At 44.7% G+C, this 25,930-nt stretch overlaps 2 protein-coding genes across 4 annotated transcripts; one reads left to right on the forward strand and one right to left on the reverse strand.

Annotated features, from left to right (window-relative positions):
- Nucleotides 1-179: 179 nt before the first annotated feature.
- Nucleotides 180-5,044, forward strand: ribc1 (RIB43A domain with coiled-coils 1). Of its 2 annotated transcripts, XM_070969148.1 has the most exons (8): nucleotides 180-316; nucleotides 548-766; nucleotides 931-1,148; nucleotides 1,271-1,385; nucleotides 1,665-1,783; nucleotides 2,404-2,631; nucleotides 2,911-3,077; nucleotides 3,235-5,044. In XM_070969148.1, the coding sequence occupies exons 2-8, from the start codon at nucleotides 568-570 to the stop codon at nucleotides 3,314-3,316; spliced, it is 1,128 nt and encodes a 375-aa protein (XP_070825249.1). In that variant the 5' UTR covers nucleotides 180-316; nucleotides 548-567; the 3' UTR covers nucleotides 3,317-5,044. The 2 variants fall into 2 exon arrangements, with proteins under 2 accessions (XP_070825249.1, XP_070825248.1); XM_070969147.1 differs by lacking the exon at nucleotides 180-316 and having other exon boundaries at nucleotides 510-766.
- On the reverse strand, nucleotides 3,504-22,508 carry l1cama (L1 cell adhesion molecule, paralog a). 2 transcript variants are annotated; one of them, XM_070969145.1, is made up of 27 exons: nucleotides 22,231-22,508; nucleotides 21,042-21,056; nucleotides 19,265-19,367; nucleotides 18,558-18,760; nucleotides 17,469-17,591; nucleotides 16,836-17,006; nucleotides 15,306-15,420; nucleotides 14,713-14,897; nucleotides 14,273-14,404; nucleotides 14,036-14,182; nucleotides 13,829-13,940; nucleotides 13,244-13,404; nucleotides 12,991-13,150; nucleotides 12,437-12,561; nucleotides 12,142-12,243; nucleotides 11,442-11,639; nucleotides 11,285-11,355; nucleotides 10,961-11,186; nucleotides 10,730-10,845; nucleotides 10,076-10,292; nucleotides 9,608-9,730; nucleotides 9,143-9,319; nucleotides 8,939-9,052; nucleotides 8,708-8,857; nucleotides 8,149-8,280; nucleotides 7,121-7,193; nucleotides 3,504-6,474 (listed from the first exon to the last, which is right to left on the reverse strand). In XM_070969145.1, exons 1-27 carry the CDS (start codon nucleotides 22,364-22,366, stop codon nucleotides 6,213-6,215), a joined length of 3,849 nt encoding a protein of 1,282 aa, XP_070825246.1. In that variant the 5' UTR covers nucleotides 22,367-22,508; the 3' UTR covers nucleotides 3,504-6,212. The 2 variants fall into 2 exon arrangements, with proteins under 2 accessions (XP_070825246.1, XP_070825247.1); XM_070969146.1 differs by lacking the exon at nucleotides 21,042-21,056.
- Nucleotides 22,509-25,930: the final 3,422 nt, after the last annotated feature.

Genomic DNA, 25,930 nt, shown 5'->3' on the forward strand with positions numbered 1-25,930 from the left:
ACATGCATGAACCCGTGCTGCTTGTCCTTAAACAGAGACCTTTCTTCCATTTCCAGTCTTATTCAATAAATTATGTTCACTTCAGATAGCCTAAATGTATTGTTGTTTACAGATAAGACCTACGAAATTTGTTTTGTTTTATGCCAAATAAAGCACAAAGTGTGCAGTGGCATGTTGAAGACGTTCCCATGGTTACCAAGGGCCTTGAACCACAACAGAACTGGTGCAGCGAAATAGCCTCATTCACTGAGGTGCTACAGGGATCTCAAATACCACAAGTAACAGATATAATTTATCTGTTCATCTAATGTCAGAGGTAAGTGTTGCTTATAGATCTGTGATCACTGTCAAAATACAACTGGACTAAAAAACTTGCCATATACAGTCAGTGAAGCGCCTCCAGGTTTTGGTGTGATGTTGCCAGGCCAGGATAGGATCAAATCTGGCTTTTGATGAATGCAGCCGGGTCTGATCATTAATTTAAAGCAATCATTTCTTTCCAGCGAGGATATCAAAGGCCTTGTAATGCTGTGTCTCCTCCCATCAGGCACTTTAGAAACTAAGAAAATGTACAAAGTGGATTTACCTGTTGACCAGTCCATAGAAAGGGCTGTGGACAGGCGTAGGTCTGCAGAGGCCACACGCAAGGCCCGGATCTTCAACACCCGGTTCCGTGTGATGGGTGTCGACCTTGATGCTCTCAACCAACAGGTCCAGGCGAAAAAACACCAGCAAAACATGGAGAGGCAACGGGACAAAGCTTTTGGTAAACTATGGGCATGATAAGAACCAGGAAGGGGCCACAATTAAATCAGCTGAATCACAAGCATAATTCACTCAGGGACATATGACTGAGTCCCCTTCAAGAGTATTGTCTAGACCATCTCCACTAATGAGTACTGAGGTGTATTTATTTTCATTACATTGCAGATAAGCTGAGAAAGTACCATGATGATGTGCTGCTGCAGCAAGACATTGATGAAAGAGAGAAGCAGGCAGCTTTGCACACTGACCTGACCCGTTATTGGGCCACTCATCAACGAGCAGAGGACTCTAGAGATGCTGATCTCAAGTGTGGCCTGAAGGGGGCATTCTGGATCACCATTCCAGAGGGCGAGCTGGGGCCTGCCAGTATGCAAGTCTTTCAGGTGGGCTCGGCTTCACAGGCAGGTGCTTGGTGTGCATCAAAGACCAGTGGAACAAAATCCGGTGAATGGTGAATAAATAACCATGCTGCTCCCTGAGCACTGTGTCTTTGTTTCACATACAGGGAGAGGGAATGGGAGAGGAGCAAAAGAGGAGAGAACAAATGAAGGAGGCAGAAAGAGATCTGCGAGCACAGAGGGAAGACAATGAGAGAAGGCTCATGAGAGACAAGTGCAGAGGTGACAAACGCAAGCACACACACTGTAATCACTGATGAGCTAACATGCTGCACGCTATAGCCTCTGTAAATCACACACATGCTTCATGCTTTCCTGCACAAACAATCGCACACTCCTACGCACAGCCCTTACTGCCAGGTGGCATTGATGGATGCTCATCCCAGAGAGCCATTATGCATGTGCGAGTGTGTCGTTCAAAAGCTTTGTACAATGGACAATGGCTAATGCAGGTGAGAAAAACACTCTGTAGGTTATTTCCAATTTGTGTGTGTGTCACAGAGATGCTTCTGAGCAAAGAGATGGTGCTTCAGGACCTTAGGGGGGTTCAGCTGCACGCACTAGAAGAGGAGTGCAAGAAAGCTGCCAGCATCGCTCTCGACAACTACAATAAAGCTCTGGTACAGTACATGCATGTGCACACACAGATGGACACACAGATGCACACACACACACACACCGCCCGCTGATGTGGATGCTCAAAGCCAAACCCATGGGGGTTTGAGCTCTGACATGGCGTTCTCAGGTGGGAGTGTGAAATTAAAATTGCTAATTGCAAATGTTAAGTGATGCGTACACACACTTGCTGCAGGAAGGTGGCCATCACATCAGTTGGTACCAAGCAGCATGGATGGTTAAACTGCTTTGATGTAGCGTGGGCCCTGTCTGTTTTTAAGAGGCCCCATTTAGCTCTCCCCTCATTTGCCTGAATGCACTCAGCTGAATCCTCCATTGGGATGCATCATTAAAAATCCTTCAGGTCATGGTAATTTTCATGACACTTATGAGGTTTCTCTAATAACCACTCACATGCACAATGCACAAGCAAATACAACTGTCTGAGCGGATCTCTCCGGAGGACGTTCACCATATGGCTGAGGCTTGCCTCTAAGCTAGGAGTAACCACATGTTGGAGAATTGGTTTAGTAAAAGCTCCCGCTATTCTAATCATTGAGGGAATGATCAATCAACTGTCCCTGGATCAGTGGTAAGGCTTCACCACATCCCCTTCCCCCCACAGGCTGCAGAGCAGGCAGAGAAATGGAAGGAGCAGCACAGGAGAGAGCAGAGGGAGAATCTCGCAGAGATCTTGCACACAATGACATCTGACATGATGACAGAGAGTGCAGAGGCAGAGGTGAGAGGAGGGAGGCCTCCCCGGGTTCTGATAGACAAGTGGAAGGGGATGAGTCGTGAACAGCTGAGCGCCATCCACAGGGAGAGAGAAGAACAGCGTCTTGAGAAACAGGTAATAGAGTCACTCTAAAACACAATGCAACTCCCATACACACACACACGCAGGGCACCATGAGTGATTCTTGCTCCAAGCCTCTCTTCACTTCTACTTACCCTCAGCTGTGGTTCCCAAGTTTTTGATTTGCATCCCCTTAGAATTAAACCACAGATGGTTGACAAATAAAAGGACAATTGACCCAACCCCCAGTTTGGGAGCCACTCTGTCACTTGGAGAGGATTTTTAAACCCGGGATGTCACATAACAGTAACATTTATTTCTTGCCATCTTTAGAGACAACGTGATGCTGAGAAGGTTCAGAATGCAGCTTGGGAACTCCAGCTTCTGAAGCTGTCGAGAGCAGCAGAGGAGGAGGAGAGGAGAGAAGCAGAGCTGAGGAGAGAGAAGAGGATTCAGACAGGCCGTCTCAACATGCAGCTGGCCAAAGAGCAGCAAGCACAGTGAGCACTCCACACATCTACATACACTGAGTATTCAGGCAGCAGTCAGCAGATGTATTTTTGGGTGTAGGTGATGAAGTACTCTAAGGTAGAATTCAGATTTAATGAAGCAAACAGTTATTCACTGTGTGTTTATTTGTGTCTCTGTCTGCCCCAGTCAGGAGTACATGAACAAAGTGCTGTACACCAACAAACCCACCAAGGACTACTTTTCCCAATTCAACACCAGCTCCCGCTGACCACCACACACCTGACACAGGCTTGTCTTCCTCTGACAACGTGCTAATAAAAAATCTATTGATTGTTACACTCACACTCACACTCAGTGTGAATTGAATCCTCTGTGATCAATACTTGCTGCTTATTTCTAAGTGACACATACACATTGATTTTATTGGCTGATACTGATGACAAAGAAAGGGACCCTTGTTTTTGATACAGATTGTTCCACATACTTTATTTTTCAGTCATATATCCAGTTACAGCGGTAGATTCATAATGCAGTTACAGTTGTATTGGCCCCATATGTGGTACAAGTCCACCCAACTCCTGTCGTTCACCCACGATACACATAGATAGCACGAGACCATTCTGCTAATCCCCCCCACTCACCACAAAGTGGCACATCTACAGCCCGGCAGTGACAATCACTCCCTCCCCTACTTTCTCTCACCCCTCCTCTCCCTCGCCTTGTTCAATATCTGCTTGTCTGAGTTCTGAAGAAGCTTCTGTTAACAAACCAATTCACTTTTTTAATAGGTTTTTATCTTTTAACTATAAAAACAAAAGGGGGGGGGGCAGCAGCGGAAAAGCAATGGCCAGTGTCCTCAGCTTTCCCCTCGACACATGAAAAGCAAAGAGTGAGTGGCAGTCGAGTGAGTATCTGTGTGTGTGCACTCATTCCTCATTCAAAGCTAACATTTGCCCCGAACACTGACAAACACAGATGTTTAGCAGCAGATAGTCATGTTAGAATATTGGCATATTTTGTGTCATTCACCGCTCCTGTATGAAAATAGATTTTTTTTTAAAAGCTTTATTTGTCCTGAGTGTGTCTGAATAACCAACAACAGGGAGCTCACACACCTCCGTCAGTGCCACCAGCCTTTTTAGACATCCCATATACTTTCACCTCAGGGAGTGTCAGGTGATATTTGGCCAGTGTCAAGATTTTATTTGAAAAGAGACAACTGAGACAGCCAAGTTGCATATAGCTACTCCCTGTGGTAAGCACAAACTGTCTCGCTGCGTCCCCGTCTCTCATAACTGCATCAGACAAAAACTCCACAGATATTCACTGCGCTGCAATGCATTGCTGGATGGTTATGGGCATGAATGCAACCTTTAGCTTTCATTGGAATGGAACTACTACTATCACTAAATGACACTAACGTACATTTTTTTGATTTTCAAATTTTGAAATGTTTGCAAACACCTACAGAACAATATGGATTTTTTTTTCCCTTTTTTGTGTTTTTTTTCCTCAACTATGAACTTTTTTTTTTTTTTCGCTAGAACAGCCAAATTGCACTGCAATCATTAGTCAAAAACGGAAAGTCTGAATTCATAGCAATAGCACAAAGAAGAAAAATGACAACTTGCAACATTTTAAAATTAATTTAAGTGGCTTCAAACCTGCACATTTTTCATTTTTATATCAAACATGGTTGGGTTCATCAAAACAATCTGTAAGGGTTGTATTTACATTCTGTGGGGAAAAAAAACTGTCCTTCCAGGTCTTAACCACTCTTATTTTTCCAGTACCTTGTAGCTCAGATTTTTAATTTAATCAGTAGCATGTAAATATAATGTCTGTCCAGCTCTAATAAGAATACATTCTCTGTGTTTGATGTATATGCCAACTGCATGCCTTTATTATACATCAGCTGGCAATCATCACGCCTGTCTGCAATATCAACTTGCATTGATGAAGGTCTGAAAATAAAACTTGGGAGTGTTTGCCCCACAAGACTCCACTCTCTGATCTGTAAATGTACATAAATACTGTTCCTCAAACAGTTTGAGTAGTATGAGATGGACAGGTATGAAAAGATTGTTAATTAGGGACAACAATGTTTTTAATACAGTGTAGAAAGAGACAAGGACAGATACAGAAAGCTACACATAGGTCTCGACACAAAAAATTACACTATCATTTCCAATAATGACATTACACTTCTGGTGGGAAGGCGAGAGAGTAATGACATCAATCTGGTGCTCTATGCAGACCCAGCAGGCACAGGAACTTAGAAGGAGCATGTACATATCTATAATACTGTATTATGGCTAAATAGATAGATGTAGATGCAGCTATATACACCAGATGCTACTCAGCATTTTCACAGCAAGTTCCCCTTATGCATCCAATGTTATTTATAGTAAGAAACTTGGCTTCACTTAGTTTCAGTTAAAACAGCTTGATCTATGAAAGGTGTCAATAAAGTTATGAGTTTTTTTTAACAAATAGTGTAGAAGTATGAAAAAGTGAAGATATAAATAAATAACAAAATGATGTTTTGTGACATTTGTAAAAATAAATAAAAAAATGTCACTGGCAAGTAGTACAATCTAAGACATCAAATGGCGTACAAAATTGTCGGCGAAATTATATAAGGCATGATAAATGTAAGATTCAAGACTTTTTACAGCAGCGTGTGCTGCCTGTTTCCCCACACTTGGCTGTACCATCATCCTCCTCTTTCAATGCACTACTGTGCATCTCTATAGGACCACACCCACAGTCCCTCTGATATGTCTACCTATACAACATTCTGTCTTTATCTTTCTATAAAGTTGTCTGCGGAGAGAAGCAAAAGAGAGGAAAGGGAGAGAAATGAATGTTAGTCATTAATATATGTTGTAAACTGCACGGATAAAGGGGTGTTGGGGGGGGGGGTGTCAAAGGACATCTTCAGGTCAGTCAGACTTGTATCACATTGTCCACTACTTTGGACACTCCTTTGGTCAAAATAGTCCAGTCGATCAGATGACCGCCAGGCGCATCTGAATAGTCAATATATTGATTGTGTATTAGTCGTTAAACTACAGATAAGAAAGTCGGTAGGGAACAGGAGCGTATGGGCACGTATGTGTTGACATGTTTTGGTCTGATGGTCCCCGGCGGATGTGTGGGGGTTAATCGAGGATGGTGACTGAGTTGGGCATCCCATTGGTAGCTGGGGAGACGGTGGTGGGGTTGAGCGGGGAGTTGTCTGGCAGGCCGTGGAGCCCCTCTGGCCCCTCGCTGGGCCGACTGAACTGGCTGGCCAAAGACTCATCCATGTTGAGCTCCGTGGTTATGGCGCTGCTGCCGTTGAAGTCCAGGTTGTCCTCGCTGCACAGCTTACTCTCCTCGCCAAGGGACGGCTGGCTGGCCGTGCGCTTCTCCTCAAGGTCACTACAGTATGTGAGCGCACAAAAGGGGTCAAAAGCAAGAAATATTTTCATAGGGTATGTTAAAAATGCTAGAATACTAAAACTACAATTATTTTTGATATTAGAGCTGCAACTGTAAAGTCATTTTTCATGCAAAAATGCCAAAAATTGGATCGTTTCAGGTTCTAAAATGTGAGAAATTGCTGCTTTTCTTATAGTAAATTGAGCTTTGGACTGTTTATCACACAAAACAAGACCTTTGATGACCTGTGATGGCCGTTTTCACTGCTTTTTAATTCTTCACCTACCAAATCATTATAGAGAAAATAATTGACAGATTATCCATACTAAAAATAATCCTGAGTTGCAGCCCTACATAATACATTACACCATGATTATAAGAGATGCTACAGGGAAGTCAGTAGGTACGTGAGGTGTTGGCAGGACAAATTAAGCAAGTGGGATTGGGATAGCAAGTCACATCACAGCATACCTTTCTAGAGATCTGCATAACAGGAGCAGGCATTAGGGAGAAGAGGGACAATGAAAGGAAAACAAAGGGTTAGGAAAGCCAAACAGTGCTGAGGGAGTCAGGGCTGTGTTAGGAGTCAGGCTTTAAATGATCTATAGAAACATAATGTAACATAATCTGCACTGAGATGACAAACCTGTACTCTCCAAAAGTCTCATCCTTCATCGGCCGTGCTTCCGAGTCCATCGGACCCTCTTCTTTATCTTTCACTGAGAAGGAGATTATTGGATTTCATTATCAGGATGATCTCAACCATGTTTCTCTCTAAGCCACTGTCTCAGACATCGATAATGGCATTCTGTCGCACAGCAAGAAACACCAAGTGGAAAAAAAACATGTTTGTGTATGTGGAGCACAAAGCTTTGGTTGACGTAATTTCATCTGACTTTGAGTGTAACAGCTACCACTACGAATATTACTGTTAAAATCCAAAACAATTTCAATAATTAATTGTTCACAATGGGTGTATTTATTATTCTATTAGTCTTTGCTTTTAGCATGCACAGACAATTAGGTCTACTTTACAGGGAGCCATCCACTCGTTTCTCCCTGTGGAAAGAGATGAAAGTGGTGCTTTGGTCTGAACATTCAGACGGTGGCCTGCAGGTTGCAGTTCCTCTTGTGGTTTGTGATTATTACTTCAGTCCTTTTTCAGGGCAGAGCCTCTCTCTTACTATCACAGTAAGGAAGACTTGGAGGTATGTTTCAGTACATGTTTGATGTTAAGGCTGCAAGGGAGAAAGCTGGCAGAGTGAAAACCGGCCAATTATCTAGAGTTGGAGCCACTACATGGATCATATAGCGGGCTGTTCGGTGAGAATTTTAAATATGGTTGCAATCTTATTTTACTTCTTTCCAGTAGTAATAATCTTGTTTACTGCTGTGCATTCCTGTAATTGCTTGGCTTCTTTTTTTTTTTACCACAGTGTCATTTCAATTATCAGACAGCTTTATGGCTCCAGACTGTCTAGTGTTACCCACAAAGCTTGTGTAGAGGGTGACTCAGCAGGTGTCTAACATTGTACTGTTCTTGCATACAGATGTAGTAGAAGGACAAACAAATATAGTGCAAAAAGCTGTTTAAGGCCTCAAACATTTTGAATTCATCAACAGTTCAACATCTGTACTGATGACAGCTTAACATGGATGATAGACTGCACTTGCCTGAATATTTGCCCCCTTTACTCCTCTTGATGAAACAGAGGATGAGCAGTATCAGCAGCAGCAGCACAATGGCGCTCACAACACCAATGAACCAGCCCTGTGTCGCAAAGCTCGGCTGCACCTCCGTAACTTCTTCAGTGGGAAAAGAAGAGGGAGACAGAAAGAAGAGAGAGAGTATTTGTTGTTATGGGGAAACAGCATGAAAGTCCAGGTACAAGGAGTGGAAAGAATGAAAAAGGTAGGAGAAACAAGATAAAAGAGGGAGAAGAATCTAGAGCAAAACAGACAGAGGATTATGCATTTTGACAGGATGGCATTTCACTCGGGATCCAAAGAATACAGCACAATGCGGCAAACAAACACGAGTAATGGATCATTTCATATGGCTAACCAAGCTCTCTTTTCACATCAGTCTTTGAAAGCACTTCACAGGCGATGGAGAGAACTGCAAGACACTCTCAGTAGGATCAGACTTTATATTTAGATGTGGGAAGCCCGGAGGAGAGAGCAGAGAAGATGAAAGGAACGAGGATGAATGAAGGCAGAACGCTCATAGTACCTGTTCCTTCTGTCTCGATGTCAGTATCCCAGAAGGTGGTATTGCTGTAGGTGAAGAGTAGATGATAATGAGAGCCTGGAGTCAGGCCCTGGAGCTGGTAGAAAGACTGAGAGGTGTTCACCTTCTCCGTCTTCTTCCAACTGCTGCCATCTGCAGAGACACAACATGAGCCTTGATTTCCCTTTCATTGAGGATTGTGAGACTATCGCCATGATGAACTAAAAAACTAACCATTTTTTTTGAGGTAGTGGATCTGGAAGCTAACATTTCTGTGTCTCTTCTTGGCCACCCAGCTGAGGTTAACGGAGTTTTCCCCCACAGACAGGCTGATGTTGGAAGGAGGCGCTGCAAGATATTGAGAGAGAGGAATTCAATTCTTGATCTAGTGCACCCTGGTCCTCTACTGCTGTGATGATGAAGAAATTTGCTTCGTACCTCCATCCAGTGTGGTGGCCCCCTTCTTCATGATGGGCTCACCATCCCCTGCAGCAGTGCGCCCCCTCAGGTAGAAGCGGTAGTGGCTGTGGCGGTCCAGGTTCCTCAGGGTGAGGTGGGTGACCGTGGGGTCGTCTATTGTCTCTACCTGCATGGGGCTGTCATCACTCTCTACGACTGACCACAGCACAGCCAGAAAAACATTCAATCACTGCTTGATCTTCAACACATCGTTACGGCTGACACACTGTTCCATGTGACTGACTGATGAGCATCATTAGGAGGCTATGCTCTGGACACTTTTCTAGTGTCATTGATTTAGCTGTAAATGGATCATGTGCTGTCATTTGCTCCAGTGATGTTTTTACTGATGTATTTGATGCAGCATAAAAGAGCTTATTAAACAAAAGAATTTATGTTCCTCACGTTCGTTATTTTGTGGGATCGGGTATAAACGATGCTTACTCTGTTGGTACTGCAGTAGATATCCGATGAGGATTCCATTGGGCTGGCTTGGAGGCATCCAGTGGAGGGTCATTTCTGTCTCTGATGGGCTGTCCAGCATCAGGGACGTGGGAGGACCAGGAACTAGCAGCAACACAAAAAGGCCTGATTAAAATGCACTTGGCTTAAAGGGCATTATTGTACTATTTTGATCTACTGTCACCTACAGTCCCCCAACACCTGCCTGCTCAATAATATCTATCCCTTTATCAATTTCACCCTCCTTCTCTTTGCTTTTCTCCACCCAGTTATTCCCTGGACACGAATGTCATTTCCTCTGCTGTAACCCGCCATCCCCATCTTGCCCCATCTTCCTCTCCCTGTCTGTACTTAAACCTTGTCACCATCATTATCTACCATCTTCCCCCATTCCAGCCTTGTCCCTCTCCCGTCTTCCATTCGTCTTCCATTCCTCTTTCTCATTCTCACCTCCCTCGTGAGTCTTGAAGGACAGTGTCTCAGAGGGGGGTCCCTCTCCCTTGCTGTTGAATACAGTGACAGCCAGGGTATAGTGGGAGTATGGTCTGAGGTCACTGATCACCTTCTTCTCCTCATTGGCCCCAGTCTCCACCACCACAGTGCTCTCTGGTTCCCTGGCCCTCCGGCCTCGGTGGTGGCCCCTGGAGCCGATTCTGGTCAAGTAGATCTGGACCACAAAAACAATTTGAAATCTGAAACATTTTACACATGTCTTATACTTAAGTCATTCCATACCATGGCTATTTTGAGGGATGCAATCACATCGGAGACATTTTCTTATTGCATTAAAACTGACTTTTTTAGAAACAGTTTGAAAATGATATAGAGGGTTGCATTGGGTGCTGAATGGAACATCAAAGACAAGCAAAGACCCAAAAGAGAGAAAGAGAAGCAGCGCAACTGCAGTGTGATACATTTTGAAGGTGAGATCATCTAAAATAAAAAAGGCTTTATTCTTCACAACCTTGAAACTAAAGAGAACTATGAAGTCCTTGCCAAGCAAAGATCTGGCTGCCTCCACTCTAAACCCAATGTATGAATTATTCATGAGAACAGGGGCTGAATATGTTAGGCCATACAACAGAGGAGATACAGGATCAGTACCTTGTATCCCAGCAGGTGTCCTCTGACCGTCTCTTTCTCTACTGCTGCCCAGGTCACTCTGATGGTAGTGCTGTTTATTAGTACAACTCCCACATCCATAGGAGCCTCCAGTGGAACTGAGAGACAGTGACAGACAGGATTGTGATATGTGAGGCAGAATATGGAAGAAAAGGGTATTGCTGAAAAACTGCTTAGCTGCCCTTTTTTTAAAAAAAAAAATGCATATCTTACCATCTTCTCCTGAGTAGCCAATGATGGGGTCTGGCCCAGGTCCCTCCCCTTTCTCATTGACAGCCTGAACTTTGATGTCAAAGGCAGAAAAGTTGCCAATGTCATTGACCCTGAATGGTGATGCCGTTGTGTAGTTGGTGTGCCAGTTGGGCCCACTGCCCACCACTTGCCTCCACATCACCCGGTACTTGAAGTCAGGTCCGTTAAAGTTCCTTTTATCCATTTCCTGCAGAGAAGGGAACAGCAGTCAACAAGGCACATAGTGTTTTTAGGAAGTTGTTTGACTCTGCCTCTGATAGTTATACATTGAGGTAACAGACGTACCTCCCAGGCAATGACCAGCGTGTCTGGGTCTGTGGACTCACTCCGAACATCTTCAGGGTTGCTGTCTGGAGCTGTGATTGTAAAAGAGTTCAGCGCAGTGCCGTTTGGGGTTCATTTTGAGAATGAAAACTTGTGCTTACAAAACACTGACTCTAACCTTCAGCAGGTGTGTTGTGGATTTCAGATGGCTTGCTGGGGTCGCTCTTGCCCACATCATTGATGGCAATGACCCGGAAACGGTAGGACATGTATGGCCATAGAGGGAGGCTGGCACGCCTCACATTTCCTCCGACTCGCTTCAGCTCTTCCCAGCCCCTCTCCTTCAAATCTTGGTCCTCAAACTCAACCACATGCTCTGCAGAGATAATAAGAGAGATTCAAGGAGGAATGGGGACAGACAGGAGGTAAACCATAAGGTAGCAACAGAAACATAAATAAACACTCAGCATCACTTTGAGCTTTACCCAGTCTGATGTTCAAATAATAATCCTGTCCAAGTAATGAAATGGGAGCAGACTTTCATCTTGCCAGAGAGAGAAATTATATGGGTCTGTCGCTGAGTGTTAGAGTTAGACAAGATGAACAATTCTATGTTTGCTTTTGTGTGTGTGTGTGTGTGTGTGTGTGTGTGTGTGTGTGTGTGTGTGTGTGTGTGTGTGTGTGTGTGTGTGTCAGTCCATTCCCTCACTTAGTGACAAAAGTGCCAAATATTCTAGCCACTATCAATATGAAAATAGTTTTAGCAATGAGCAGAATAAAAACAGAAAGAGCCAGACAGATGTGTGCTGATGTGTGCGCCTCTGTGAGTGTGAGTGTGAGTGTGAGTGTGTGTGTGTCTATGTTTGTCTGTACTAAACCTAGCACGGGGCTGTTGTTGTCGTCTCCAGGAGTCCAGCTGAGCGTGACTGCGCGATGCTTTGCATCAGTGATCTGGACGAGGACAGGAGGGTCTGGACGATCTGAAGGGGACAACAATAATATTATGACCAGAACTACCTGCAGACTGCATGTATCCACACCTCAAGTTTCAACAACTAGGTCTGTGTAGTTAGGAGAAAATAACTACATTTTGCATATCATTACAAGCCAAGTATGCTCAGTCTCAGACTCTTGCTGGTTTTTGATGATACAGTATATGGTCAGTGATCTTACCACACAAAGTGAGGGTGCTGCTGGCTTCAGCCATGTCCAGTTTTGTGATGACCTGACAGGTGTAAACGCCCTCATCAGCCGGTTCCACATTAGCTATTATCAGGTCTGGTCCATCAAATGTGTATCTGAGGGAATATGGTCATCATTGTTATCCTCCCCCTTTGTCTCGTTTGCCTCTACGTCACCATCTCATCCTCCTTCTTATTTTTGTCACCACAGCAACATATTTGTTTGCTTATGTAACAGGGATTCAATTTCAATTCAATTCAATTTTATTTGTATAGCGCCAAATCACAACAGAAGTTGTCTCAGGACACTTTCCATATAGAGCTGGTACAGACCAAGCTCTTTTATCTACAAAGAAACCAACAATTATGATAATAATTTTACATGAGAAAAAGACAATTAATAAAGGACACTGTTCCGAGTTAGACTTGGAAATTGAGGATAAAACAACTAAACAAACAAATGGCTAAAATTATAATCATCCTGTCAGTAATTTCTAACACTGTCCTCATCACTGTCAGTTCTCTAATGTATAGAATTTAGCTTACTTTTCGTCACTGTGGGACTCAAAGAGCTTCTGATCGTTCTTTCTCCACTGAATGAGTGGAGAGTCAAGCTTGGGGTCGACAAGGAACAGACAAGTGAAGATTGCTGTGTGTCCAGGCTGCACCTTCAGTGCCTGTGGAGGTGTCAGGATCACTGTCCTGTCTGGAGGAGACAGCAAGGAGACACACAATGCTGAGACAAGCTGCATGAGGTGCAAATAACATCAGCTGCTAAGGGACACAGTGTCTCACTCACTGAGCACTTCCAGCTCAGCACTGACAGACAAGTTGCTGTTCTGTACAGAGCAGGTGTAGTAGCCCTCGTCGTCATGTGTGACATTAGAGATCTCAAGCCCCCCGTTGGTGAGCAGGTTTACTCTTGGATCTGCCAGAAGGAAGGCGGTTCTGCTGCTCTCCCTGGCAAACAAACACACACACACACACACACACACACACACACACACACACACACACACACACACACACACACATATATCCAAAAACACACATTAGAAAGTTGGCAAGCAGAGGTAGATAAGGTAAATAAACCTTTTCAGCTGCAGCAGGTGCTGATGAATTCACCAGTTCAACTGCCACTATTTCACCAGAAGGAACAAAGCCTGGTTGGAGATCAGTCACACTGACAAAATTCACAGTCACAGCCCAGATGTAACAGCATTTGGCTGTTAATTTATGCATATGAAGAGCTAGCTATGCAAAAATATCACCTCTGTGAAATTTGTTAATATGAAAATCTGCCAAACACACTAGAACGCACAATACAGTGCAACGCAATGCAACAGAACACAACAGAATAGAACAAGGTGGTTGTGCGCCTCACCATATGACTTTAGGTTTAGGAGAGCCAAAGGTTTCACAATCCAGTAAAGCCTTCTTGCCCTCTGTAAATGTGTATGTGCTCCCATCGTCAGTAAGGATCTGCGGAGGCAGCTCTGAAATAACACACACAAAGAGAAATGAGATACACACAGACGTACACATACAAAAACTCTGTCAAATAAGTGAAATGTACAAAGCAAACACTCACCAATGACATAGACGTTGGTGTTGGAGAGGATGGTTCCATGCTTGTTGGAGGCCCGGCACTGGTAGATGGCAGTGTCTCCAAAAGTGACATCTTCTAGGATTAGGGATCCACTCGCTGTCAGGGTGCGCCTGGAGTCCTTGTCAGTTGCTGTTCAAAAAAAGACACACAGTCAACACACACACAGTGTTTGAGGTTGTGCGCTGAGGTTTGTATTTGTAGGCCTGTTTGTGCGCCAACCTGAGATAGGGATCCCGTTCATGGTCCAGCTGATGGTAGGAGACGGGATGCCATCTGCCTGGCAGTCGAGTTTGACGGTCTCACCCGGGGCATATAACTGACTTACTGGCTCATTGATCCAGTATGGAGCCGCTACAAGGGATGGAAAATATTAATTACATACAGTACAAGTAAAACATTACATTCTTGAGTTACACAGCAGGAAAGCTTTACACAAGACAGTACTTGGTGAGACTGATGGGTGGAGATTGATAGATCACACCATACAAGTTTTCAGAGTCTCGAAAATGAAGCAACTGATCATCAAACTGATCTGTTATACTTAAAAGGAAACTCCGTCTGTCTGCCTCTTCTGACTAATGTGTTTTCACCTAATTCCTGAAGAACAAGATATGATAATGATTTTGCAGTTTGTAGTTACCATTGTGTGTGTGACATACCTTCCACAGTCACAGTGTAAGTATGCGTGGCCTTCCCTTGGGAGTTCTCGGCTATACACTGGTACTCGCCCCCATCGCTCTCAGAGATATTACTGAAGCGCAGGCGGCGGTCGAACATGTCCTTAGTGGTTCGAGATTCAGACAGCTCGCCATCCTTCCTCAGCCACGACACTTTGGGAGTTGGACTGAAGAGGAGGAGAGATGGGAGGAAGAGGTTTAATAGGAATGTGGAGGATGTGGATGGAGGGATGCAATAGAGGAAGGAGGAGAGGAATTGACACATGGGATAGATGGAGGCGAAGTCAAAGTGGGGAATATAGTTTGAAAGTGAGGCATAAAAAGAAGAAGGCAGACAAAGAAAGAAAGAGACATGCAGGGTCAAAAGAGAAGAAATGCATGAAATTGAGAAGGCAGCAAGAGGCAGAGTTGGCAGGAGACAGCAAAAGAGAAATAATGGAGTCAAGCAAGTATGGGGAGGTAGGCGGAGGGGAGAGAGATGGATGAGAGACAGGTAAGATTGATTAAAAGGAGCGGCTCAAGCTTTCTGATTGATGGGGGAAGTAACACACACATATGCACACACAGACACTCACAGGCCTTGGACAATGCACTCAAGCTCAATGGTCTGGCCCCGGAGCGCGTGGTAAGTGCTGTGGCTTCCAGTCGGTCTCATCATGTGGGGCCTCCTGTTCCGCAGTACGGAGTTGGCTGGAGGAATAAAGGTGGAAACAAAGACAGAGAGGAAGACTCATACATATGTATGGGTAATTTTCAAATTGCCCTGCTGCTGACACAGCAGCCACTGAAGAACACACACACAAACACATGCGCGCGCACACACACATACACACACACACACACACACACACACACACACAAAGATGCAGGGTGTGGTATCATGTGGAGAAGACTTTACCTTTCAAACAACGCATCATCATACAGATTTTCTCGACACACACTCATACAGAGAGGTCTCATGTTAACATGTGCTCATCTCTCTGACCTCTAGTTAGGCCACAGATGCTGGCAGCCACAACTCAGTGTGAGCTGCATCTCATTACCACTGGACAGAGGAGGCGATGAGCCCCCTGCCTGCTCTGGGATCGTCTACCGGATACGGTACTGCTTTGGTCAGCACAACATGCCACCACATGGGGGTGAGTTGACTTTGGCTTAACTATGGGGCCTCAGTTGGCCTCAACACACTTTGTGTGTGTGCCAATTTGATATACAGGCCTATATAGTGTTTTACTTAAAGAGATTTATTTTAAATATAGAAAACAAGAAAGAAGACTGATTTGAAGATGTTACTCTCAAAAAGTACTGGCTGTCTTTAAAAATTAATGTACTCTACAAAACTAAATACAGGTATCAAAGGTACAATGTCTAAGAACTACTGCTCACTATTGTCTTTGCTATAGGGATCTTTGGTTGTAGTTGTAGCTGTCATCAGCTAGTTAACTGCAAGCGGGGACAGGAAAGCCGTGGGAGAGCAGCGACCATTGCAAACATGTGCAAACATGCTAACAATGGTAAGCTTTATACCTCATTTATCATTAGCATTCAGCTCCAATCATCACTGTGCCTAAGTACAGCCTCACAGAGCCGCTAGCGCTTACTTTAACTTTTCATTTAAAGTATTTTACAGCAAAGAAATTGTCCCTTTAAAGACTGTTGACAGTACATTCTCTCAAGCGTTTCTGGAAAGAGCTGTAGCTGCTGAATTTTTAAAATGTAATTTGTCAGTGAAGTGGCAGCAGAAATCTCACAGGCAGATATCTTGAAACACAAATCTATCTACTTGTCTAGACACTGCAAGAGGTACAAAACATTTTTTTGCAATTCAAGTGAGTCGATATTATTTAATACATGAACAGAAGTGGGGCCGTCATATACAGACATACATACATACTGTATAATGTAGTGTGGCCTGCACCTCCCATTAAATTCCATTTTTGGAATAAAGTCTGGACACCTGTAATGTTTTGTTTGTTATGTTCCTGATATGGCAGTACCATTATTCGTCAGTAAGCTCATGACACTTCAATATCTGAATAAAGGCAGCCTTAGCCTGAAGATGCATTCAGATCAGCTTAGATCAGTTGATCCAGAGCAAAACTCACAGGGGCTGACAGTCAGAGTGATGGGTTCCTTTGCCAGAATGGTGCGTGTTGCCAGGTACTGGACATTACAGGTGTAGTCATCCCTGCTGTCTTCAGTTTTCAAATAGGCAAAGTATAGGTTGCCATCCTTCCCCACCACCACCCGCTCACTCAGCTGGATATGGCGCAGACCTGTGGAGAGAGGGGGGGAGAGGAAATAAGAGAGAGGTGAGGAGAGAAAATGATGACAAACAATGGCAGACGAAAAATGAGAAACAAGGGAGAGAGACAGAGGAGCTTAAGAGTAAAATAGTAAGATGAAATATACGAGGGAGCCTTAGAGATACAATAGGATGAGAGAAATAGAAAAATGATGATAAAGAGATGTCGGAGAATAGGGGTAAGAATAGAGTCTGTCCACAAAAGGTACTAAAGACATTTTAAAAAAAAAAACATTCAGGAAAAGATAAATGCATGAAAGGATATTCTAGACATTGAGAGAGGAAAAGGATCATATTATTCCAGAACTAAATAATCAAGTACCTCACTATGATGTGATAAAAGTGGACAACAAAAGCATTGATAGATGGTCTAAGTGGCAGAGGAGACAGGAAGGAGGTAATGGAAGGAGAGATGGAAAGGTAATGTACTCACTCCAGTCCATCCAGTGAATGATAGGCTCCATAGAGCTCTGCGGGGGGTTACACTTCAGAACAATACTGTTTCCCTCTTCAGACTTCACATTGACCTTTTTTTCTTTCTGCTGAGATGGAGGAGCTAAAGGGAGGCAAGTGAGAGAAAATACACACCTGTTAGTGTGCGTAGATACACACAAGTACATACGAGCATGCACACAACCACCTGTGCACACATTTACTGCACCATGTCGAGATTTCCTGAGGCATCCACATCACAATACAACTTAAATACACAGTACACTGGATGAGGAGAAGTATTTGAGGAACTCCAAGGATTTGAAGGGATGTGTGTTGAGAGAAGGCTCCAGGTTGTCTTTTGCCTTGCAGAAGTGGAACGACATAATTTGTGAGTCACATGTGTTCACCGATCATTGTTGATAACCCCACAGGAGCAACTGAAGAGCGCTTCACATGACATCAACTCAAGAGTGTTTCTGGGGAAACCGTTGTCAGGGAAACTGTGAAGGAAGGAGGTTGCCCAGGAGAGAGCCAGTTGCACAGGTGGATGGATACACAGAGGTGCTCTTTACTTTTGCCCAGGGGTCCGTGTGTATGTGTGTGTGTGTACGTGAGTATATGCTGATTATCATGTTATTGCATGTAATTATGTTCTGGGTGGCGGCACCAGGAGCGCTCCATCTGCTAACAAATGAGCTCTCTATAAAACAGGGTAAGGAAAGGTTTATATGTCGGCTCCGCTCACAGCTTTGTAAATCGCTCTGTTATTGCTGATAAAACCAACAACAACACAGCTCGCTTCTAATCTGGACCTTAAAGGCATTCGCAGGAGCACTAACGCTGAAGCTGACATCTATAAAAGACATGGAGCTCCTCTGATGTGTTACAGCTTGTTTGAAAATATATCAAAGGATATTTGATTAGTTTGATGCTATTTCAAATGGTGTGATCTGTCTCTCAAACAATTACAAATCAGTAAATGCTCAGCCAGTCAATTTGAATATTAAACGGTCAAAATGTAGTGACTCTTTCTCAATAACCGGTCAGTGGTTGTTTTAGGATTAATCAGCCATCAGCATGTTCTTACCATCAGTGCGGAGAATGGCCTCGCTAGAGACAGCTGTCCCCAGCTCGTTGGATGCGTAGCAGACATATTTGCCTTGGTACTGCTTCAGGGTGTCCATAGTATTACTGAGTGTGTAGAAAGCGGTTGAGCCAGGGTGCTCAGATACCTTCAGTTCTGGGTCTCTGGCTGGGTCAAACTCCTTCCCATCCTTTGTCCATCGGAAACTTGAACAAAGAAAAAAAAAATTTGTAACACTGATGGCAGAGGGTTCACGCGCATATCAAAGTCAGAAAAATCATTTCCATGCCTTTGAAAAAAGCGTTTTTTTACCACAAGATGCCCTTACATGTCAGTAAATTTGAGGTCACAGATGAATAAGTGCAAAATTCACACTAGATGCGCCAGTGGGATTCATAAGCTTGTGCTGTGTAATTGCGATATTCATCTTTTCCTTGGCAACTGGAGCAGTTTTCCACTTCAGAGCAGCTAAGACACTCTGAAAAGATTGCTCGAGGGCTTAATGACATTTATCCCTTGTTGAAATGAGAACTCTGACTGGGAGAATCTGTGCTCTCATGTAATACTAATATGTAGATGTCAGCTGAACAAGGAGAGAGAAGGTCACTGTTCCCAGTTGTCTAAAAAGATAACCGGTAGGCTCCTCCACGACTAATATAGCATCTCCAGACTTTATGGGTTTGTGTGGACGGGTGTGTGTGCTGACTAACATGGGTGAAGGGTTGCCGGACGCTTCGCAGCTCATGACGAGGTCTTCCACGCTGAAGACGGTGACAGACTCCGGCTGTGTGGAGATCACTGGCGGCCTCTTGACTGCAAGGACCAAAACCAGAATTACTTCTGTCACAGTTAAAAAGCAGGCGCGTATATACTGTTACACACCTATATGGTTGAAATAGATAGAGACGCATGCACACACCAAGAATAGTGCAGCAGTCTTCACATGACCTGCTTTCATTCTGCACGCTGCTGTAATAACTCCAGCTGTGACATGCACTCATATATCATCCTATCGTAACACACACATAGTTATGGCTTTTAGGAGGCTTAGCAAACAGCGCAGAACAACCAGAGATACCACTCATTTTCATAGTTTAACAGCTGCCGATAAGTATATTCAGTCAATATCACTTAGAAAGACTCCCCGGAGAAAGAGATGAAATGTAGGCCGAGGAAAATAGTGAGAGTCAGAGAGCAGGCACAGAAAATGGGTTGAGATGAGAGGAAATTGATATAGCATAATGTAAAAGGGAGAGTACATGTAAAAGAGATATATAGCACAGTGCTCCCGGTGAGACTTGGAGACAGGGAGGGTGAGGGAATGAGTCTGTGGGGAAATGAAGCAGGGATTTCAAAGGGGAAAATGTAATGACCACAAGAAGAGGTTTCTCTTTCTCTGTCACCGCTGTCCATAACAGCCATAAAGCAAAGCCTCGATAACAGACTCATAAAAACCAACATGCTGGGATTTTGTGTGACAATGTATTGAACCAGCATGTTTGATTCCTCCACATGCTTTATGGCCCATGTCGTGTTTTTATGTCCTGCTTTTCAATACTTATAGACAGAAATTTAAATCTTTTTCTCCACAGAGCTTCAGTAACTACACACAAAGGCTGTGTGCAGCAGGACAGAGGACACAGCATGATACTTGTTGGTAGAGTCTTTCATTTTACTTTAAGGGAAAGAGACAGAGCCCGAGTCACAGATGAATTTACATTATGTAGGTAAATGGGTAAAGGAGGACACAGCGTGGAGGAGGGGGTGCTGCGGTGGATGAGAAGAAGGCGATGGAGAGCTGAGCGGACAGGGGAGATGGATGGAAATGCAGCAAAGACAGAGCACAAGCAGAGCAACAGAAAAAATGAACAAAGGGAGACAGAGTCAGAGGGAAAAAACAAACAATGGGTACGGATGGATAGGGAGAGTGAGGGAATTTAATGAAAGAATTCCCACTGATAGAAGAAATAAGCCCGTGTCCTCAGCTGATCAAATTGAAGTTCAGGCTGCAGGCGCTGCTCCATTATTGGCACAGGAGGAGGAGAGGAGCCGGTGCTTAGTGCTTTAACTCCTCTTTATTTCTCTGTGTCTTTGATCTGACAGCCCTGCTGCCTCCTTGCAGACAGCAGCTCCTCACACTTCCTCCTCCCTGCCCTCACGGGGATCTCACCTATTGGGAGCCAATGAGGCTAAACACACATCCAAATACAGAACAAGGCACAAAGAAACAGGCACATGTGCAGAGTACAACACACACATACACACGTCCTCACATACAAACACATGCATGATGACAGATGCATAAACACGCGCACCCTGCAAATGGACACTAATGCCAGATCCATTAATGTGCAGCACAGTGCAACAAGACTTTTGCTGTGTGCCGGATGGAAAATAACATCTCTGGCAGAGTGTAAGTGTTTACAACCAGCTTTGCCAGCACCTGCATTAAGACAGATAGACATCAACAAAGTTAAAAGCACTTACGATCAGTTATGTGGTCTGTTTGTCCACAGTGGTGGCAAGAGAAAAGGCAATGAGGGAAAAAAGATTTTAGTTGCAGTAAACAAGAAGGAGAAAGATATTTCAACACAAAACAGATTGAAAAACCGACACTCAGATAGATAGACAAACAATTGAACAACAATTATGACACATGGATGATAAAGCAGTGTAATGTCTCCTGTAATGGGGTGCAGCTTTTGACCCCAGCCTCCTTGACACAGATTCTAATGCATCTCCGTTATTGATTCCAATCACTGCCTCTCATTGACGTGGCAGGGCCTTGCTAATTGAAAGGCTGGGGACACCTTGACCTTTCACATCTTTGACCCGCTCCTCCTTCCTCCTCCTCATCATCATCCCTTCATCCTGCTCGGCCCTCTCACCCCTGTGTCACCTCGCCCCTTCTGGGATTAGACTGGGAAATTTACTGTGTCTCATCAACATTTACGGGTTGTGAGTGTGTGAGCACATGTGTGTCCACGCATGTGCGGTTGCTTGTTTGTGCATACACTTTTGAAAGCTGCGTGGGCGGTGAAGGACTGTGACTCACTGCAAGTAGTCTTAGATAAAGAGTGAACAGAGGCAGCAGTGGAAACAATATTCTCTCTTTCTCTCTCCCTCCATTGGAGCTCTGTGGGCAGGCCGGCAGCAGCCAAGAAGATGAAGATCAATTTCGCTGCAGGGCCACAAGCTCAGCTGTATTTCTAATGCCCACATAATGCATCGAGGAGGCAGACAAAATGAGAGTGACTGAGAAAAAAGCTTGCTGGATTTTTGTTGGGTAGCTTAATCGTTGATTAAATTACTCCACAATCAGATTCTGGTTTGCACCAAGGAAACCAGATCAATAGTGGGGCTAATCAATGCAGTATGAGGGGCTCAATTACAAAGTAATTAGACACACCAGGCACACATGAGTGCTAACCAAAGAAACCTCAGACAGTGTAGCATTTCAAGCATAATAGCACAATCCAACCCTGAATACTGAGGTTACTGAAAGAGAAACACATGTTCACTCTGCTCATTTGCACTAATTAATCATGATGAAAGATCATTATTAGTGTGCTTTGATGAATCAACAATGTAATTAACACAACAAATAGATCTTTGAACCTCATGGAAGCATTCAGCTGCCATTGTTATGAACGGTACGATACGAATCTGTACTCACAGTTGGAGGGTATGTGTATGGCTGCTTGGCTGGGCTGGGCAGCGAGGGAGAGGAGGAGGAGGGGGAGGAGGGGGGAGTGGAGGCGTGAGGAGCACTGCCCCCTACTGCCAACCTGCTGTCGCTGCGTGTGAGGCATTGCTCAATGTCCCATCAAAGTCCCACCTGCTCACACACGTACAGTAAAATGCACACAGAGGGCAACCTCACACACACACACACACACTTGTGCAGAGCAAGTGTGAGGCGATGTTTCTTTCGCAGGAGGCCTTGGCTTTGCCTCGTACGTCTTTGGTCCCTCTTGTCTTTTTTCCTGTCTTTTTTTTTCTTTCAAGTCAGGCCCACGCCCTCCTGCTGGTCCCTTCTCTGAAACATAAAGGGGGGGGGGACAGAGAGGGGGCCATGTGTCAGAATGGGAGAAAAATTACCCTGCACCATGTGGTCAGACCTATAGACAGACAGACGAGGACATGGAGTTAACACGCCAATCAAGATTCAACAATGACACCAACAACGCCGATCACCGAACCTGTTCCTATCAAGAAGGTCTCTCATTGGTTAATTACATGACCAGTGTCCCATATGGAAGGACCAGTCAGCAGGACAGATGGACAGAATACCACAACAAGAAGCTGAACAGAGCCTCCAGCTCCCAGATGGGCTGTGGACAGACAAATGCAGATGGATGAAGTGTCAAATCAGATAATACGCAAGACAGCCAAACAAATAGTTGATAATTAAGTTGACTGCTCAGAGCTGCTTGCACAAACTGAACAGTTCATAGTGTGTTTGGGTGATGGTGCTGCGATAAGTGTGCGATAAAGATGCTATCAGTCATGGTGAGCAAGGCGAGCCACCCCTGCTAGGAGTCTGTCCGTTCTCCATCTGTACCCTTGGATCCAGTCCATGCCACGACATGCAGGCAATCCTCCCCCGCCGCGCAGCCCGCTGACTGTTTACACTACTCAGTATCACACACAAAGGACTGTTATAGCGCACCATGATTAAGACGTACATGTGAGACAAAAGAAAATGGCGATAATAGAGAGAGGTTGCTTGTTTGGCAGCTCTGCAAAAATGGCAGCCTGATTGAAAGACTCTTGGCTCAGCACCACTCTGTTTGTTGGCAATGCCACAGTGGAGTGATGGGTGACCTTGGAGAGAGGGGGAAGGTCAGAGAAGCGAGGAGATGAAGATAATGGAGAAGAGTGGAAGATGAGAAGAGGGTGGAGAGATGGATTTACAGTGAGTAATGGCTGGCTGGGTAATTACTTTGGATTTTTCCACGTCACTCTGTGAACAATGTTTTCAACATCTAAGAAAAAGAAACAGGAATATGGGATTTGTCTACATCAATAAAGCCAATTTAGATTAAATTAAAGACCAAACAAAAGCTGATCCCTTAATAAGGCAGTTTAAACTAACGGCTTTAGGATTAAATGAGCCATTACACTAACTTGCTTGCCTTGTCAGAAGAATGGCACAACAAACACACAGAGAGGGAGAGGAAGGAGGAGCGATGTGGGTGGAGGACTTTAAGGGAAGATAAAGAGGAAAAGTGGGTTTGAGGAGGAAAGTGGAGAGGGAGAGGTGGAGGGGAAGGAGGAGAGAGGCAGAGTGAAGGAGGGAGGGTAAGAGGTGATGGGAGGAGTGGAGGGATGTGGAAAGAGGGGAGGAGAGGGAGGGATGACAGAGGGTGGCAGCTGTGACGCTAATCCTATCCATCCACGCATACATACACACATGTGCAAGCCAATCAGTGCGCATCATTTGTTCACTTTCTTCTTGTTTCTCTTCTTCTGCTTCTTATTTTCCTGTCCTTCCATCAGCCATTTTAATTGGTTGTTGGTTCTCTGGAGACAGGCGGCCAATTACAGTGATCCGGCCCTAAACAGGCCTCTCCAAAATACCATTAGAAGCAGATGAATGAAGCAGGGCTAGTCAGGGTATTAGTACGAGTGTTAATGTGATCTAAGGTGGGAGCTTGCCTATCAGTGCCCCCTCCAAAGAGACAGAGAGGGAGATGCAAGTGGAGCAAAGCAAGACGCTGATTAACAATGTGGCGCGCCGTAGCCTGTCATGCCGCCAATCACAATTCACCAAGGGAGTGTGGTGCACATGCACAAGCTGGCAAACACACACACATACACTGAGACTCATGGGCAGTAACAGACATACAAAGAAGCTTGTAATGCATGGATAGACTGACAGAAAGGAAGGCAGACAGACACACACACACCTCCAGTGGTCTGACAGAAGAGATCAGACAAATAAAAGGGCACGGTCCAGTGGGCTCCAGTCAGCAGGTCGACCTTGCCAAAGAATATTCCATTCATGTTGAGTAGGAGCAGTAAAGGGGAACACTATAATGGGTTGGGAAGGGTTTGTAAAGGAGGGACAGTGAGTGAGAGAGAGGCTGAGACAGCAAGAGAGAGAGGGAGAGAGAAGTGGCATGGAAGGCTGCCATGTAATGAGGATTACCCAGCCACCACAAACATGCTGATAGGACAGACTGATGTGGCCTGACACACACACACACACACACACACACACACACACACACACACACACACACACACACACACACACACTTCCGAGCTGTGTGCACGGCATGGAGCCTTGTGGCGCTCCATTATCACAGGGGTGAGAGCCACTGACATCGAAGCAGATGCCTGATTTCACTTCTTCAGGGTGTCCGCTGTGCAGCTGTCAGAGATCCAATCCCAGCCCCTTTACCTGCTTCATTGGACAGGGTCAAAGGTCACTCCTACAATGGCTGCTTGCAGCTGGGCTGAGATGACCCATCACAGTGTTCCTGAGTGCTTTTAAAAACTATTATCACCGCTGGGACATCAACAGGCGCCATCAGAAGTCGTTCAATCACAGGAAGACTGTAGAATGAGCAGCGCTGGGTTGAGATTTCAGGGCGTGGTTGTTTCCTTGTTTCCCGCAAGAAAGACCGACGGCAGAAAATTAGCCGCCGACAGGCCACGTATCAAATAAGGCAAATGGAACAAGCCAATTTTGCTACACCTTCAATTATTCATGAATTCCTGCTATGAGGCTTTTTGCTCACAAAAATACAAGTAACCCAAACATTTTGTATTATGGTGTTAGTCTCACTATCAAAAGCAGAATTTAATTGCTGCACATCATTGTGGCATGTGCCCGCCTTGTCATCTAATAGACAGAGAACTGCATCCTTCTATGCGCTGCAAAATGTAGTGATTAGGATTAAGTAGACATGTTGGGCGTTGCCAAGGACTTTCCAGTGCTGAATAGGCTGTCTTATCAGTGGGAGGGGGGGCAAGACACACAAGATCAAACCTCAAGAGTCAAATCATGTTCTGAGTTTCACGCATATTCTGATCCCCATCGCGCCAACCACCCACATACACATGTGAGACTTTCACTGTTTGCTTGAAATCCTCACATATTTGTCTGAGGAGCTGCGATGCTGATGAATGCAGCGTGGTGTATTTTCTCTCAACACAGTGAGTCACGCAAATATCAATTCTGAACGCTTCTCTGTACTTTGATCAGATGTGCTGCTCTACTGGATTTGTGTGTGAGCGAGTGTGTGTTTGCGTGTGCATGTTCAAACATGTGTGCAGGTCTGGTGTCCTGTCATGCCTTGCTTTTTAAATATTAACTACCTCCAGCTGTGAAGATGTGTAGGGGGAGAGGATGCAGGACGAGGAAG

This window comes from Chaetodon trifascialis, chromosome 8, assembly GCF_039877785.1.
Source record: "Chaetodon trifascialis isolate fChaTrf1 chromosome 8, fChaTrf1.hap1, whole genome shotgun sequence".
Classification (NCBI taxonomy): Eukaryota; Metazoa; Chordata; class Actinopteri; order Chaetodontiformes; family Chaetodontidae; genus Chaetodon; species Chaetodon trifascialis.